The sequence below is a fragment of the Oncorhynchus gorbuscha genome, linkage group LG02 (genome assembly GCF_021184085.1).
Source record: "Oncorhynchus gorbuscha isolate QuinsamMale2020 ecotype Even-year linkage group LG02, OgorEven_v1.0, whole genome shotgun sequence".
In the NCBI taxonomy this organism is placed as follows: domain Eukaryota; kingdom Metazoa; phylum Chordata; class Actinopteri; order Salmoniformes; family Salmonidae; genus Oncorhynchus; species Oncorhynchus gorbuscha.
In genome coordinates, this window is record NC_060174.1 from 62,629,547 (window position 1) to 62,645,975 (window position 16,429).

The following is a 16,429-nucleotide window of genomic DNA, read 5'->3' on the forward strand; positions in this document are numbered from 1 at the left end:
AATAAAGAGTAAATTGAATGTTCTTTTTCTAAAATAAATATATGTGTGATTGTGTAAGAGTACAAGCAGCCAACAGCCAGTGAGGTAAGTCCTGTGGCTACAGCTGGATTGTCCATGAACTTCAGGTTGGCTCTAGGGCGCAGTTTTGCTGTTGTGTAGACTAGTATTCAAATATGTGGGGCAGGGAAGAAAACGGCTTCACTGACATTCCAGCATGACTCAAATCACTTTTTGGTCTGTTTCTCCCTGGCTGCCAAGAATCCTGATCATATACTGCCTCTATGTGGTGAACGCAAGGCTTTCTTCATTGTCTGTTGAGAATGACTGAGTCGTGAAGATGAAAAGCATAGGTGAAATATGTCAGCTGTCATCAACAACCGTAAGGCCATTTCCTGTTTGTTAAACTGCTAAATATTGACCATATAAACCTGTTATTCTCGACTGCCATTAGCATGCTCTACATGGACATACAGTGCCTATAGAAAGTCTACATCCCCTTGAACTTTGTTTACATTTCGCTGCCTTAAAATGACTTGCAGATGTAAATCATTTTCATGACCATTTTATTAACTCTTAGGGCAACATAGAGTGCCTTTGGAAAGTACCTTTGCCAAATTTGGACCTTTTCCACATTTTGTTACGTGACAGCCTTATTCTAAAATCGAATGAATTATTTTTTTCCGAATCATCAATCTACACACAATACCCCATTCTGACAAAGCAAAAACTGTTTTTTAGACATTTTGCGAAATTATAGAAAATGGAAATATAACATTTACATACAGTCGATGTCGGAAGTTTACATACACCTTAGCCAAATACATTTCAACTCAGTTTATCACAATTCCTGACATTTAATCCTAGTAAAAATTCCCTGTCTTAGGTCAGTTAGGATCACCACTTAATTTCAAGAAAGTGAAATGTCAGAATAACAGTTGAGAGAATGATTTATTTCAGCTTTTATTTCTTTCATCACATTCCCAGTGGGTCAGAAATGTACATACACCCAATTAGTATTTGGTAACATTGCCTTTAAATTGTTTAACTTGGGTCAAAGGTTTCGGAAAAGCCTTTCACAAGCTTCCCACAATAAGTTGGGTGAATTTTGGGCTTTCCTCCTGACAGAGCTGGTGTAACTGAGTCAGGTTTGTAGGCTTCCTTGCTCGCAAACACTTTTTCAGTTCTGCCCACAAATGTTCTATAGGATTGAGGTCAGGGCTTTGATGGCCACTCCAATACCTTGACTTGTTGTGCTTAAGCCATTTTGCCACAACTTTGGAAGTATGCTTGGGGTCATTGTCCATTTGGAAGACCTATTTTTGACCAGGATTTTACTTCCTGACTGATGTCTTGAGATTTGCTTCAATATATCCAGATAATTTTCATCCCTCATGATGCCACCTATTTTGTGAAGTGCACCAGTCCTTCCTGCAGCAAAGCACCCACACAACATGATGCTGCCACCCCCGTGCTTCACGGTTGGGATGGTGTTATTCGGCTTGCAAGCCTCCCCCTTTATCCTCCAAACATTATGGCCAAACAGTTCTATTTTTGTTTCAACAAACCATTTCTTCAAAAAGTACAATCTTTGTCCCCATGTGCAGTTGCAAACTGTAGTCTGGCTTTTTTTTATGGCTGTTTTGGAGCAGTGGCTTCTTCCTTGCTGAGCAGCCTTTCAGGTTATGTTGATATAGGACTCGTTTTACTGTGGAAATATATATTTTTGTACCTGTTTCCTCCAGCATCTTCACAAGGTCCTTTGCTGTTGTTCTGGGATTGATTTGCACTTTTCGTACCAAAGTACGTTAATCTCTAGGAGACAGAACGCGTCTCCTTCCTGAGCGGTATCAAATCAAATCAAATGTATTTATATAGCCCTTCGTACATCAGCTGATATCTCAAAGTGCTGTACAGAAACCCAGCCCCAAACAGGTATGACAGCTGCGTGGTCCCATGGTGTTAATACTTGTGCACTATTCCTTGTACAGATGAATGTGGTACCTTCAGGCGTTTGGAAATTGCTCCCAAGGATGAACCAGACTTGTGGAGGTCTACATTTTTTTCTGAGATCTTGGCTGATTTCTTTTGATTTTCCCACGATGTCAAGCAAAGAGACACTGAGTTTGAAGGTAGACCTTGAAATACATCCACAGGTACATCTCCAATTGACTCGAATGATGTCAATTAGCCTATCAGAAGCTTCTAAAGCCATTACATTATTTTCGGGAATTTTCCAAGCTGTTTAAAGGCACAGTCAACATAGTGTATGTGAACTTCTGACCCACTGGAATTGTGATACAGTGAGTTATAAGTGAAATAATCTGTCTGTAAACAATTACTGGTGTCATGCACAAAGTAGATGTCCTAACCGACTTTCCAAAACTATAGTTTGTTATAACATGAAATTTGGAGTGGTTGGAGTGGTTGAAAAATGTGTTTTAATGACTCCAACCTAAGTATATGTAAACTTTCGACTTCAACTGTAAGTATTCAGACCCTATATTCAGTACTTTTTTGAAGCACCTTTGGCAGTGATTACAGCCTTGAATCTTCTTAGGTATGATCCTACAAGCTTGGCACACCTGTATTTGGGGAGTTTCTTCCATTCTTCTCTGCAGATCCTCTCAAGCTCTGTATTTTTAGGTCTTTCCAGAGATGTTCGATCTGGTTCAAGTCCGGGCTCTGGCTGGGCCACTCAAGGACATTCAGACTTGTCCAGAAGCCACTCCTGCATTGTCTTGGCTGTGTGCTTAGGGTCTTTGTCGTGTTGGAAGGTGAACCTTCGGCCCAGTCTGAGGTCCTGAGCACACTGGAACAAGTTTTCATCAAGAATCTCTCTGTACTTTTTTCTCTGTTCATCTTTCCCTCGATCCTGACTAGTCTCCCAGTCTCTGCCACTGAAAAATATCCCCACAGCATGATGCTGCCACCACCACCAAGCTTCTGTCTGGCCACTCTACCATAATGGCCTGATTGGTGGAGTGCTGCATAGATAATTGTCCTTCTGGAAGTTTTCTCCCATCTCCACAGAGGAACTCTAGAACTCTAAGTCAATGGGTCTGAATACTTTCCGAAGGCACTGTATGTACCTATGTTTAGTCAACATTTCTCAGGCTCAGTAAATTTGGTTTGGGATCATTGATGAACAGTGGTATTTAAACCTGGTCTCTGATTTTCTTTGCAGACTTAAGTCAGGACTGAGACTAGACCACTCAAGAACACTCAACTAGTCTTGGAAAGCCATTCTGTTTTGTCTTTTGCATAAACCTTTGTGTAATTGTCCTGCAAAATAATTAAGACTGTTTTCCTTTAACTTTTTACCTGGGCTTTCCTCCTTTCATATTTCATTTGATCCTAACAAACTCCCCAGTCCCTGCCGGTGACAAGCATACCCAAAACATGATGCTGCCACCTTAATACTTAAAAATACAAAGGGATCAACAACATTGTATTCGCTCCATATTACTGGCCTGCATGACAAAGTGAAAAGAAAGTAGCCCGTGTTTAAAATCCACTCCAAATCATCCATTGTGTTTGCAACAAGGCTCTTAAATAATAATGCAAGACAACACAGCAAATAAAAACACTTTTTTGCCTAAATTAAAAATGACAGGGTTGGGTGAAATCCAATACATCAACAAAGAGTGAAACCCTCTCTATTTTCAAGTATTGCGGTGGTAGCATCATGTTATGGGTATGATTGTCATCGTCAGGGACTGGGGAGTTTGTCCGGATCAAAAGAACAAGGAAATGAGCAAAGGAGCATTCAACATAACAACTGTGATACATAAGAAGCTTACAATAATAAATCCAATACAGTCAAAGTGATAGGGAAGTGCTACGAGAGGCTGGTCACGGCCCACATCAAGGCCAGCAAGCCAGACACATTGGACCCACTCCAATTCGCCTACCACTGCAACAGATCCACAGAAGACGCCATTTCCATCGCTATTCATATGGTTCTGACACATCTGGACAAGAGGAGCTCCTATGTGAGAATTTGGTTTGTTGACTACAGTTCAGCAATCAACACAATTGTTCCCTCCAAGCTCAGCTCAGAGCCCTGAGTCTAGACACCACACCCTGCAGTTGGATCCTGTACTTCCTGATGGGCAGACCCCAGGCTGTTAGGATTGGCAAAAACACCTCCTCCACACTGACTCTTAACTGCACTAGGGTAGGGGGCAGCATTCGGAATTTTGGATGAAAAGTGTGCCCAAATTAAACTGCCTGCTACTCAGGCCCAGAAGATAGGATATGCATATAATTAGTATATTGGATAGAAAACACTCTAAAATAAGGTCTGTGAGTATAACAGAACTGATATGGCAGGCGAAAACCCAAGGAAAATCCAACCAGGAAGTACTATTATTTTGAAAGGCTGTTTTTTCATTGAAAGCCTATCAACCATACAAAAACTTAGGACCCAGTTTGCGGTCTCTATGGCTTCCTCTACATGTGGCCAGTCTTTAGGCATTTCCATTCATCAGCCATGCGCCTGATCGGGATGCGCCTTTCTTGTTTCTTCTTTCCTATTGACAAAGCTTTTGTCCGGTTGAAATATTATTGATTATTTATAACAAAAGCAACCAGAGAGTGATTTTAAACATTGTTTGGCATGTTTCTACTAACTTTTATTGTACTTTTTAAAACTTTTCGTCTGTACTTAGTGCACGCGCCTTAAGCATTCGGATTACTGGACAAAACGTGCGAACAAAAAGGAGGTATTTGGTCATAAAGAGGGACATTATCGAACAAAACTAACATTTATTGTCTGACATGGAGACCTGGGAGTGCCACCAGATGAAGATCATCAAAGGTAAGTGATTCATTTTAATGCTATTTCTGACTTTTGTGACACTCTCCTTGGCTGGAAAATGACTGTATGGGTTTCTGTGGCAAGATGCAGACCTAACATAATTGCAAAGTGTGCTTTCTCCGTAAAGCCTTTTTGAAATCTGACACAGCGGTTGCACTAAGGAGAAGTTTATCTTTATTCGTATGTTTAACACTTGTATCGTTTATCAATGTTTATTATGAGTATTTCTGTAATTTGATGTGGCTCTCTGCACTTTCACCGGATGTTTGTTTGAGACAATGAATTTCTGACCATAACGCGCCAATGTAAACTGAGATTTTTGGATATAAATATGAACAAAACATACATACAGTGGTGCAAAAAGGTACTTAGTCAGCCACCAATTGTGCAAGTTCTCCCACTTAAACAGATGAGAGAGGCCTGTAATTTTCATCATAGGTACACTTCAACTATGACGGACAAAATGAGAGAAAAAAAGCCAGAAAATCACATTGTAGGATTTTTTAATGAATTTATTTGCAAATTATGGTGGAAAATAAGTATTTGGTCACCTACACACAAGCAAGATTTCTGGCTCTCACAGACCTGTAACTTCTTCTTTAAGAGGCTCCTCTGTCCTCCACTCGTTACCTGTATTAATGGCACCTGTTTGAACTTGTTATCAGTATAAATGACACCTGTCCACAACCTCAAACAGTCACACTCCAAACTTCACTATGGCTAAGACCAAAGAGCTGTCAAAGGACACCAGAAACAAAATTGTAGACCTGCACCAGGCTGGGAAGACTGAATCTGCAATAGGTAAGCAGCTTGGTTTGAAGAAATCAACTGTGGGAGCAATTATTAGGAAATGGAAGACATACAAGACCATTGATAATCTCCCTCGATCTGGGGCTCCACGCAAGATCTCACACCGTGGGGTCAAAATGATCACAAGAACGGTGAGCAAAAAATCCCAGAACCACATGGGGGGACCTAGTGAATGACCTGCAGAGAGCTGGGACCAAAGTAACAAAGCCTACCATCAGTAACACACTACGCCGCCAGCGATTCAAATCCTGCAGTGACAGACGTGTCCCCCTGCTTAAGCCAGTACATGTCCAGGCCCGTCTGAAGTTTGCTAGAGAGCATTTGGATGATCCAGAAGAAGATTGGGAGAATGTCATATGGTCAGATGAAACCAAAATATAACTTTTTGGTAAAAACTCAACTCATCGTGTTTGGAGGACAAAGAATGCTGAGTTGCATCCAAAGAACACCATACCTACTGTGAAGCATGGGGGTGGAAACATCATGCTTTGGGGCTGTTTTTCTACAAAGGGACCAGGACGACTGATCCGTGTAAAGGAAAGAATGAATGGGGCCATGTATCGTGAGGTTTTGAGGGAAAACCTCCTTCCATCAGCAAGGGCATTGAAGATGAAACGTGGCTGGGTCTTTCAGCATGACAATAATCCCAAACACACCGCCTGGGCAACGAAGGAGTGGCTTCGTAAGAAGCATTTCAAGGTCCTGGACTGGCTTAGCCAGTCTCCAGATCTTAACCCCATAGAAAATCTTTGGAGGGAGTTGAAAGTCCGTGTTGCCCAGCAACAGCCCCAAAACATCACTGCTCTAGAGGAGATCTGCATGGAGGAATGGGCCAAAATACCAGCAACAGTGTGTGAAAACCTTGTGAAGACTTACAGAAAATGTTTGACCTCTGTCATTTCAACAAAGGGTATATAACAAAGTATTGAGTATTGTTATTGACCAAATACTTATTTTCCACCATAATTTGCAATTAAATTTATTAAAAATCCTACAATGTGATTTTCTGGATTTTTTTTCTCATTTTGTCTGTCATAGTTGAAGTGTACCTATGATGATAATTAGAGGCCTCTCTCAACTTTTTAAGTGGGAGAACTTGCACAATTGGTGGCTGACTAAATACTTTTTTGCCCCACTGTATATTGTGTAACATGAAGTCCTATGAGTGCCAACTGATGAAGATCATCAAAGGTTAGTGATTAATTTTATCTCTATTTCTGCTTTTTGTGACTGTCACGTTCTGATCTTAGTTCCTTTGTTATGTCTTTGTCGTGAGTTGGGGTGGGTAGTCTATGTTCTTTTTCTATGTTATATTTCTATGTGTTTGGCCTAGTATGTTTCTCAATCAGAGGCAGGTGTTTTTCATTGTCTCTGATTGAGAATCATACTTAGGTAGCCTGTTTTCCCCATTTTGCTTGTGGGTGTTTGCTTTCTGTTTTTGTGTCTGCACCAGACAGAACTGTTTCGGATGTTCTCTTTGTTATTTTGGTTATTCCCGTGTTCATTTAATAAAAGTATGAAAACGTACCACGCTGCACCTTGGTCCTCACCTTCTTCCACCTACAACAGCCGTTACAGTGACTCCTCTCTTTGGCTGGAAAAATGGCTGTATGGTTTTCTGTGACTTGGTGCTGACCTAACATAATCCCATGGTGTCCTTTCGCAGTAAAGCCTTTTTGAAATAGGACACTGTGATTGGATTTACAAGAAGTGTATCTTTAAAATGGTGGATAATACTTGTATGTTGGAGGAATTTGAATTATGGGATTTCTGTTGTTTTGAATTTTGATCCCTGCAATTTCACTGGCTGTTGTCGAGGTTGGACACCAGCGTCCCTGTTCACCCACGACTGGGTGGCTTTCCACAACACCGACTCCATCATCAGGTTTGCTGGGTTCTAGGCCTAGGCCTGATAACCAAAAACTACGAGTCAGCCTATAGGGAGGAGGTAAGTGAACTGGCATTGTGATGTCATGACGACAACAGCAGCAAAACAAAGGAGCTGATTGTTGACTTCAGGAAGCAAGAGAGGGAACATGCCCGATCCACATCAACCGGACTGCAGTGTAGATAGTCAGCAGTTTTAAGTTCCTCGTCGTCCACATCACCGAGGACTTGACATGGACTAACAACACCACCACTCTTGTCAAGAGGGAGCAACAGTGTCTCTACTTCCTAAGGCCGTGGAAGAAATTCGACATGCTGCCATGGGTCCTCTCCAAATACTGCCGCTGCACCATCGAGAGCATCCTGACCGGTTGCATCACAGCCTGGTACAGGAATCGCTCCACCCATGACCACAAGGCCCTCCAGCGGGTGGTGAAGACAGCCCTGTACATTACTGGGACCATGCTCTCACCCATCCAGGACATCTACTCAAAACGGTACCTGAGGAAGGCCTGCAGCGTCATCAAGGATCCCACACACCCAAGACACAAGCTGTTCTCTCCCTTTACCGTCAGACAGAGGGTATCGGAGCATGAGGTCTAATACCAACAGGCTCAGAGACAGTTTCTATCTACAAGCCATCAGACTGCTGAACACTTGAACCTGACTGACCACCTGCTCTTATTTTCCGCACCTTAGCACACATACACTCAAACACACACACACCCACACAGAAATACACACATCCACACACACACACTACACACACATCACAACTGTTGCTACCAGACTTGCTATTATGATTAATACTGCACAAATTAAAAACTTGTCCCCCATCCCCCTTCCCCAAAACAAGTGTAAATATTGGACTATTATAAATTGTGCCTCCCTGTATTATACTTACATTTAAATGTTTATTCTATTCTACTGAGCCATTTACTTTACGTTCGTATTCTAATCTTTTATTATTTATTATTGTTGTTGCATTGTCGAGAAGAAACCTGCAAGGAAGCACTTCGCTGAACGGTGACAACGTTGAACTTGATATGGAATTACTACAACGACTTGTTGCGGCCTGGCAGCGGAAGCAACAAGTTAGAAATGACATAGCTCTGCCAATGGATTTGTCTAAATATCTCATATCAGAATTCACTCAGCCACAGCATTGGCCTTTTGCGGGCTGTCTGAAGCATTGTGGAGATGAATTTTACAACTTGTCAATGACAAGGTATTATGGAAGCTTGGCCTAGCATCACTCTTTATCCCTCATAACCCCAGAAGCTCTCTGATCCCACTGGGCCTGGACACACACTCCGTCTCACCATGGACTCACAGAACTGCTGTGGTGATGGGAAATCACAGTATATTTCACTAGAATCCAGGGATCATTACAGATATCACGTCAGTGGCATCATCTAAAAACAACCACTATCCATAAACAACCCCCGTGTCTTCATATGAACCCTGTCCGTCAGCGCTCTTACTGTGCCTTTGAACCTTTAATATACCTTTAATCAAAGGTCAAAGCACTCCTTTGATGGTCTGGTTGGTACTCACTGACTATGGTTTCTTTTTGACTAATTCCATTACTAGTAATAGCTTGTGTGGCTCCACGTCTATCAGTCAATGTGAGTAAGTGTAATTGCATGAGCGATCCAGGAAGAGGAGAGAGAGACCATTGAAAATAGCCCTGCCCTCTTTTCCCGTAGCTTGTGGTCTAGCAGTCGTACATCTGGCTGGTGACAGAGCCCTAGAGAGTAGAGGAAAGAGGCAGCGAGGCTCAGTGTATAAATACATCCAGCCCAGGGAACACACACACCACCCTACACAAACATTGATCATCATGTGTGACCTGAATCAATAACAACTCCTTTCTGAGGATCTCACTGCTAAGTCAGCCCCCAGTCCATCACACAGTGGCCTTTCTGACATCCGCAAACCCCTGTTGCCTTACAACTACAAACTTCAAAAAGTCTAAACTCCATTACTATTGCAATTCATCTGCAAATAACGCAAATACTTAAATGCTATCTAATAATAACATGTCACAACAAGTTAATACATTGCTGTTACTAGTATACATTGTTACTGTACAAGTACAAGAGCAACACTACAGCACTTTGTGACATCTGCTGATGTAAAAAGGGCTTTAAATAAATATATTTGATTTGATTTTGATTTGATTTGAATGTCCGCTACAGGTAAGTGAGTTATAAGATCCTCCTGTATTGCTTGTGGTGTTATACAAAAACAGCCCATATGTGAGCACAAGCACTCTGTGTATGATCTGAAGCGATGGGACAAAATCCCATCGATCCAGCAGTAAGGAAGTTGGACAAAGAGATGCACCTGATGAAGCTGCTGCCTGCAGGCCTGCCAAACGGCAACCAGGTACCAGTCTCTACCAACAGAGGGCCTCATCCCAACCTATCAAAATCTATTGATATTCTATTAACCCTAGTGGTCTTCACACTACAGTACCAGTAAAAAAGTTCAGACACACCTCCTCATTCAAGGATTTTTCTTTATTTTGACTATTTTCTACATTGTAGAAACTATGAAATAACACGTGTAATCATGTAGCAACCAATAAAGTGTTAAAGAAAATAACAAGATTCTTCAAAGTAGCCACCATTTACCTTGATGACAGCTTTGCACACTCTTGGCATTCTCTCAACCAGCTTCATGGGGTAGTCACCTGGAATGCATTTCAATTAACAGGTGTGCCTTGTTAAAAGTTCATATGTGGAATTTCTTTCCTTAATGCATTTTAGCCAATCAGTTGTGTCGTGACAAGGTAGGGTTGGTATACAGAAGATCGCACTATTTGGTGAAAGACCAAGTCCATATTATAGCAAGAACAGCTCAAATAAGCAAAGAGAAATGACAGTCCATCATTACTTTAAGACATGAAAGTCAGTCAATCCGGAAAATGTCGAGAACTTTGAAAGTATCTTCCAGTGCAGTCGCAAAAAACATTGAGCGCTATGATGAAACTGGCTCTCATGAGGACCGCCACAGGAAAGGAAGACCCAGAGTTACCTCTGCTGCAGAGAAAAAGTTCATTAGATTTAACAGCCTCAGAAATTGCAGCCCAAATAAATGCTTCACAGAGTTCAAGTAACAGACACATCTCAACATCAACTGTTCAGAGGAGACTGTGTGCATCAGGCCTTTATGGGTGAATTGCTGCAAAGAAACCATTGCTAAAGGACACCAATAAGAAGAAGAGACGTGTTTGGGCCAAGAAAAACGAGCAATGGACATTAGACAGATCGAAATCTGTCCTTTGGTCTGACGAGTCCAAATATTTTATTTTTGATTCCAACCGCCGTGTCTTTGTGAGATGCAGAGTAGGCGAACGGATGATCTCTGCATGTGTGGTTTCCAATGTGAAACATGGAGGAAGAAGTGTGATGGTGCTTTGCTGGTGGGACTATCATTTGTTTCTCAACAGGACAGTGACCCAACACACATCCAGGATATGTAAGAGCTAATCGACCAGGAAGGAGAGTGATGGAGTGCAGCATCAGATGACCTGGCCTCCACAATCACCTGACCTCAACCCAATTGAGATGGTTTGGGATGAGTTGAACTGCAGGAAAAGCATCCAACAAGTGCTCAGCATATATGGGAACTCCTTCAAGACTGTTGGAAAAGCATTCCAGGTGAAGCTGGTTGAGAGAATGCCAAAAGTCTGCAAAGCTGCCGTCAAGGTAAAGGGTGGCTACTTTTAAGAATCTAAAATCTAAAATATATTTGGAAATCTAAAATCTAAACACGTTTTTTGGTGACTACATGATTCCATGTGTAATTTAATAGTTGTGATGTCTTCACTCCTATTCTACAATGTAGAAAATAGTAAAAAATAAAGATAAACCCTTGAATGAGTAGGTGTGTCCAAACTTTTGACTGTATACGGTATATCCTGACAACACTAACAATCTACCTCTAACCTCAGATTCCCATTGCAGTCATATCAATCCATAAAGCCTACCTGTTTGAATACCAGATCATATCTGTTCCTGATGTTATGTGTGTGTTGTGCCATGTAGCTGTGCTCTGTGCCAGAGTGCTCTCTCAGTTCACTGCTGAACAGAGCCATGGGCAAATCCATGCCTCCCACCTCACTGCAGCTGTGACCTGTCAGCAGTGGGAGTAGATACTTCCCTCCAGTGCCATACCAACACTATTTTGCAATTGTGTTCTTCTTCCTATCATATGTGCTGGTACTTATTTATGCAATGTTTGTCTGGATATGAAATGCATGCTATGCAGAAAGACAGCAAACATTCACACACTGAGTTACAGCCAAGGATAAGCACAGAGCAAAATCCCAAATAGAGACACACACACACGACTCATACACAGACAAATACATAGGCTAGAGGGTGCTAATATGTAGGTCTCCTCCATGGGGTCTATGAGTAGACAAAAAGCTAGGGCCCCCCGCCACACTACGTGCAACTACAGTCTTTCAATCTAGGCTGAGCCATAAGGGACTGGCAAAAAAAATACTATTCTTATCCCAAAATGTGAGCTAAAAAGGCAGACGTGACATATTTGAAATCCCAGTCAGTCAGTGTGCCCATGCTATACTTCTGTCTGACTGCCTGCCTAACCAGAGAGGAACAAAGTCAACCACTGCTACAACAGCCACTCCAACTGAAGCCTCCTATCAGATCCCAGAATGGTTCTAAGACAATCGCATCAAATAAGAGCACAATAGTCTTATTAATACTTTCTGAACTACAGTTTGGTGCTGTATAAACTCCCTTGTCTTATTTATAACCAAACTGCCAGCTCAAGGGGAAATGTATGTGAGAAATGTTCAGAAATAGCAACCCTCGGTCACTTTGGTAGAAACTGCAGTCCCTCCTTGTTAGTAGCATAATCCACCCATCAACCAATCAAGTGAGGAACAAGGTGTGCCTCATTCGAGCTGGAACAGAGAGATGCTGCTAAATGCTGAACCTGGCGTGTCACAACTTTAACTCAAGACGGTCAACTTCAAATGTCCTCCTCAACAATGCAGCACCCACCCTGCGCTATAGTTTTAATGGCATGGCAATACATCATCTACATCAACATAAAGCTCTATATTCAGAAATCTTCATACGATTCCCATTTTCTCCAGTCTTAAGCTTAAACTGGATCTTAAACGTGCATGTTGCTAATATCCAGGAGCTGTAAACTAGTGAATTGTATTTAGAACTGAAACCACCCTGCAAGTCACATGAGAAAAAGTATAAAACTACGGACCATTAAATTGACAGGTGTAGCTCCATTCCCTGTGGTATTATGAAGCAGTGGAGGCTGCTGAGGGGGAGCAATGGCTGGAAAGGAGCAAATGGAATGGCATCAAACTCATGGAAACCATGTGTTTGATGTATTTTATACCATTCCACTTATTCCGCTCCAGCCATTACCATGAGTCTGTCCTCCCCATTTCAGGGGCCACCAACCTCCTGTGATATGAAGATCCTTCGTGATTTGAGTCATCACGTGAAAGGTTGTCAGGCTCATCCCATTTAGGCCTTCGGCAACTCTGCTGGGGCCAAAGAATCAGCAAGAGACAGCAACTCTGGTCAGTTGCTGGCGCCAAAGAATCAGCACCATGGACAGGGGTTTAAGTTGTTATTTTGCCAGTCAGTGTCACAATTCGTTCTTGTAGCTGATACATTCGATGAGAGCATGACTCAGAAGAGTACCAGACAGACTGACCACACATAGGAATGAGATAACTTCAATGAGGTGAAATTCAGCCATTTCCTCGAGGTCAAGGAAGTCGGGAGAGTCTTGTCTTAATTTGATTCTGGCTGCATGTTGCTGTCTTACACATAGAGCATATGCAACAATACGTATGCTGCTCAAAACGTGGCAAGAAAGATCGAGCATTGTACATCCAATTGACCTATTTCTCTCGATGGCTGAGCCTAGTATCCTACTACCGCTTCTTTACTTTCGGGAACTGAACATAGAAGGTGAGAGCCATGGCCCATAAAAATTACAGCCCCTGCTTGTGCGAAAATCAATTTCACCCCCTGACCATAGCAGTTTGCTTCCTTAATACGCAGAGAGCAGCATAGTATGACGTTGATAGGGAAGTAGGCTACAGGTTCGATGCATCCTAACTTGTGTTGAGAGGGATCCACTCCCGGCACGGTTGCTCTGAAGGCCCAGAACACAAGCGCAAAGCAACCAGGGTGCCTCACCATATATTTTCATGGAAATATGAAACATATTGAATTGACATGTAGCCTACTACTGCCACTTTAAGAAACGTGACCGTACTAGGCATTTGCAAATAATATTATAATTATTTTTTTGGCATGAAGGACAGATTTCCACGAGAATCAATATACACGTGTGTGCGTGCATGTGTATATGCGTGTTTATGTGAGTGCTCCAAGGCCTACTGCATCGAAACTCGCATTGATGCAACGCCTGCTGCACCGTGGGTAATTCATTTATCAACCAAATGATCCACGCCTTGCGTTTCTGAAATCAAAAATGTAAAGTGTGTGTGTGTGTGTGTGTGTGTGTGTGTGTGTGTGTGTGTGTGTGTGTGTGTGTGTGTGTGTGTGTGTGTGTGTGTGTGTGTGTGTGTGTGTGTGTGTGTGTGTGTGTGTGTGTGTGTGTGTGTGTGTGTGTGTGTGTGTGTGTGTGTGTGCGTGTGTGTCTGTCAATGGCATCATGAAGCCTATTCATACCTCGAGCCTAAATGTTTCTATATTCAAATATTGCAGCAGAGGTGCCCCATGGGCACCCTTAACCATCTGTTACTCACTCTCAAACATTAAATCACTATTCCACATGTAGCTAGACATATTGACAGGGGAAGAACGTATGGCCAGTTGCAGCTACAGTCTTAATCGTTATATATGCTTTGCCAGGTTCGACTTCACTGGCAAGATTAAAGAATAAACTTACCGCAGTTTTCACACAATATCTTCCCAACATCTTTTTTGAGGTTCTTCCCACTAGTATCTAGGGGAGCATACGATGCCTTGAAAACCAAGGGGTCCTCGGTTGGGTCCATGAAAAAAATGTACTTGTGATTCTTTATCACTGTGGTGCACGGAGCCTCCGATCCGAATTCCCCCACCGTGACGAGCTGCTCCCGTCCTAGACCCCCGCTGTTCCGCGGCCACACGTCCAGCACTTTGACACTCACACCGTACGGCTCCGCTGAGACGTTCAGAGGCGCGGACTGCACCTTGCCCTCGATCACCACAGCGGATTTGTAAGCCTGGTCCTGCAGGGAATTCAAACTCGGGGAGTAGCAGGCGAAGGAGACCCCGATGACCAGCATGGATAAATGTACTGAATCAAGCCTCATGCCGCCTGCTTTGGCTCGGTGGTGGCTGATCGCGTTGCGGCAGGGCTCTCTGGGCTGCGGGGCGATGGCGGTGGAGCTGGGTGGAAGGAAGAGACAGCAAATAGGCTCCAGTAGCACGGCGGCGCGGCAGACCTTGCGTAAGTGTCCATGCCATCGGGATCCGCTGTTTTTTCCAATAATTTTGCAATGTGGAAATACCAGCTAGGAACCGGAAACCGCGTAATGAGGCTGGGTTTAAAATCCCATCACTGCATTCTGCTAAAAACACATTCTAAAATGCAAGGGATTCATGGATTCTCCCCATCAGAAGATGCTCCTATGCTGCCATAGTAGCCTATCCGCAAGACGACGCCAGTCTATCTTTGCCCAAAAATTGCAGTGTTCGGGTGGGCGCCGTGCTCAGCACTGGTGGTTTTCTTTATCATTCGCCGCAGAGAAAATACGCCAAATGCTGCAGTGAACTATTCGTTTTATAGTCCACTTGCAAAAAAATGCATACGATTCATGCCACAAACGAAACAGTGTTTTGTTCCACGGGTAATAAACCGCCTTTTCCCACTGCCCTGTCTCTCTCCGCCTCCCCCACTTACCAGAGACGGAGAGAAATATCTCGATTGCGAAGGGCTCCACCACAAAAAAAAATGATATTTAAGATTGGAGCGCTATGATATAGCCTTCCCCGACACCAAAGCTCGGTCACCACACTCCCCCAAACGCCGACGACAAAATGACAATCACTTCATGTTCTTACCCATCACCAAACGGTTTCACGTTCAAATTGAATGATGAAATAAAGCAGAAAAATGCATCACGCGTCCCGTTTTCAAATTGCGTATTACAGTGGGCACAGGCCTATCGCTCAGAGGAAAAAATAAAATATATATAAAAGATCGCTTGAAAAAGCAGCCGCAGTCAGTTCAGCAGATAGAAAGGGGTTTCGTCTGCGATGACTAACGCAGTGGAAGCGCGATTCAAAGCCTCGGATTCTTTAACATACTGTTTTGAATGAGTTTTGCGTCTCATTCCATTATGAAGTCATGCCCTTTGTCTTCGGGCCACATTCGTTGTTCTGCCTCTGAAAAGAAAACAGATGCTGAGGCGCTGCATCAAAGCCATACAACTAAAAACAGCTGCGAACGGGCTTTAAAGACAGGAGAACACACGGCTATCTGCCATGCATGGACAGACACTGGGTGCATATTCAAATGTCGTTGTGTGGGTTGTCAATGAGACATGCGTAATGGCATGGAGAGAAAATATGAAATGGGAATTGATTATATATAGCCTACACATTCAGATGAGACATAATGTTCGTCTCGTTTGAAGTGAATATGTCAACTAAGTTAAAGGTCAATATTATGTTGGGCTTCATTTGAATGCGGAGAAAACCACTGGACATGAAGCTGAATGCTTTCACGAAGGGCGACATCTGTTGACCAACAAACGTTCCCCAGAGCAGGTGAGGAACGTGAGGTCATATTCTGAAATGCTCGCCTCGAATGTGACCATTGTTTTAGCATCATACTCAATATAGACAGAAAAAACAGACAGACGGATATTAGCAACACAGC

General features: G+C 42.8%; 1 protein-coding gene across 2 annotated transcripts in view; it reads right to left on the reverse strand.

Annotated features, from left to right (window-relative positions):
• LOC124006299 (pro-neuregulin-2, membrane-bound isoform-like) overlaps positions 1-15,828 on the reverse strand; it is a 102,581-nt gene extending 86,753 nt beyond the window's left edge. Inside the window, exon 1 of one of the 2 annotated variants that reach the window (XM_046316232.1) lies at positions 14,450-15,828. In XM_046316232.1, the coding sequence (XP_046172188.1) occupies positions 14,450-14,858 (409 nt within the window). In that variant the 5' untranslated portion in view covers positions 14,859-15,828. The remainder of the gene's footprint in view (positions 1-14,449) is intronic. The other variant, XM_046316240.1, reaches the window with a different exon arrangement.
• Between the last annotated feature and the right edge of the window lie 601 nt (positions 15,829-16,429).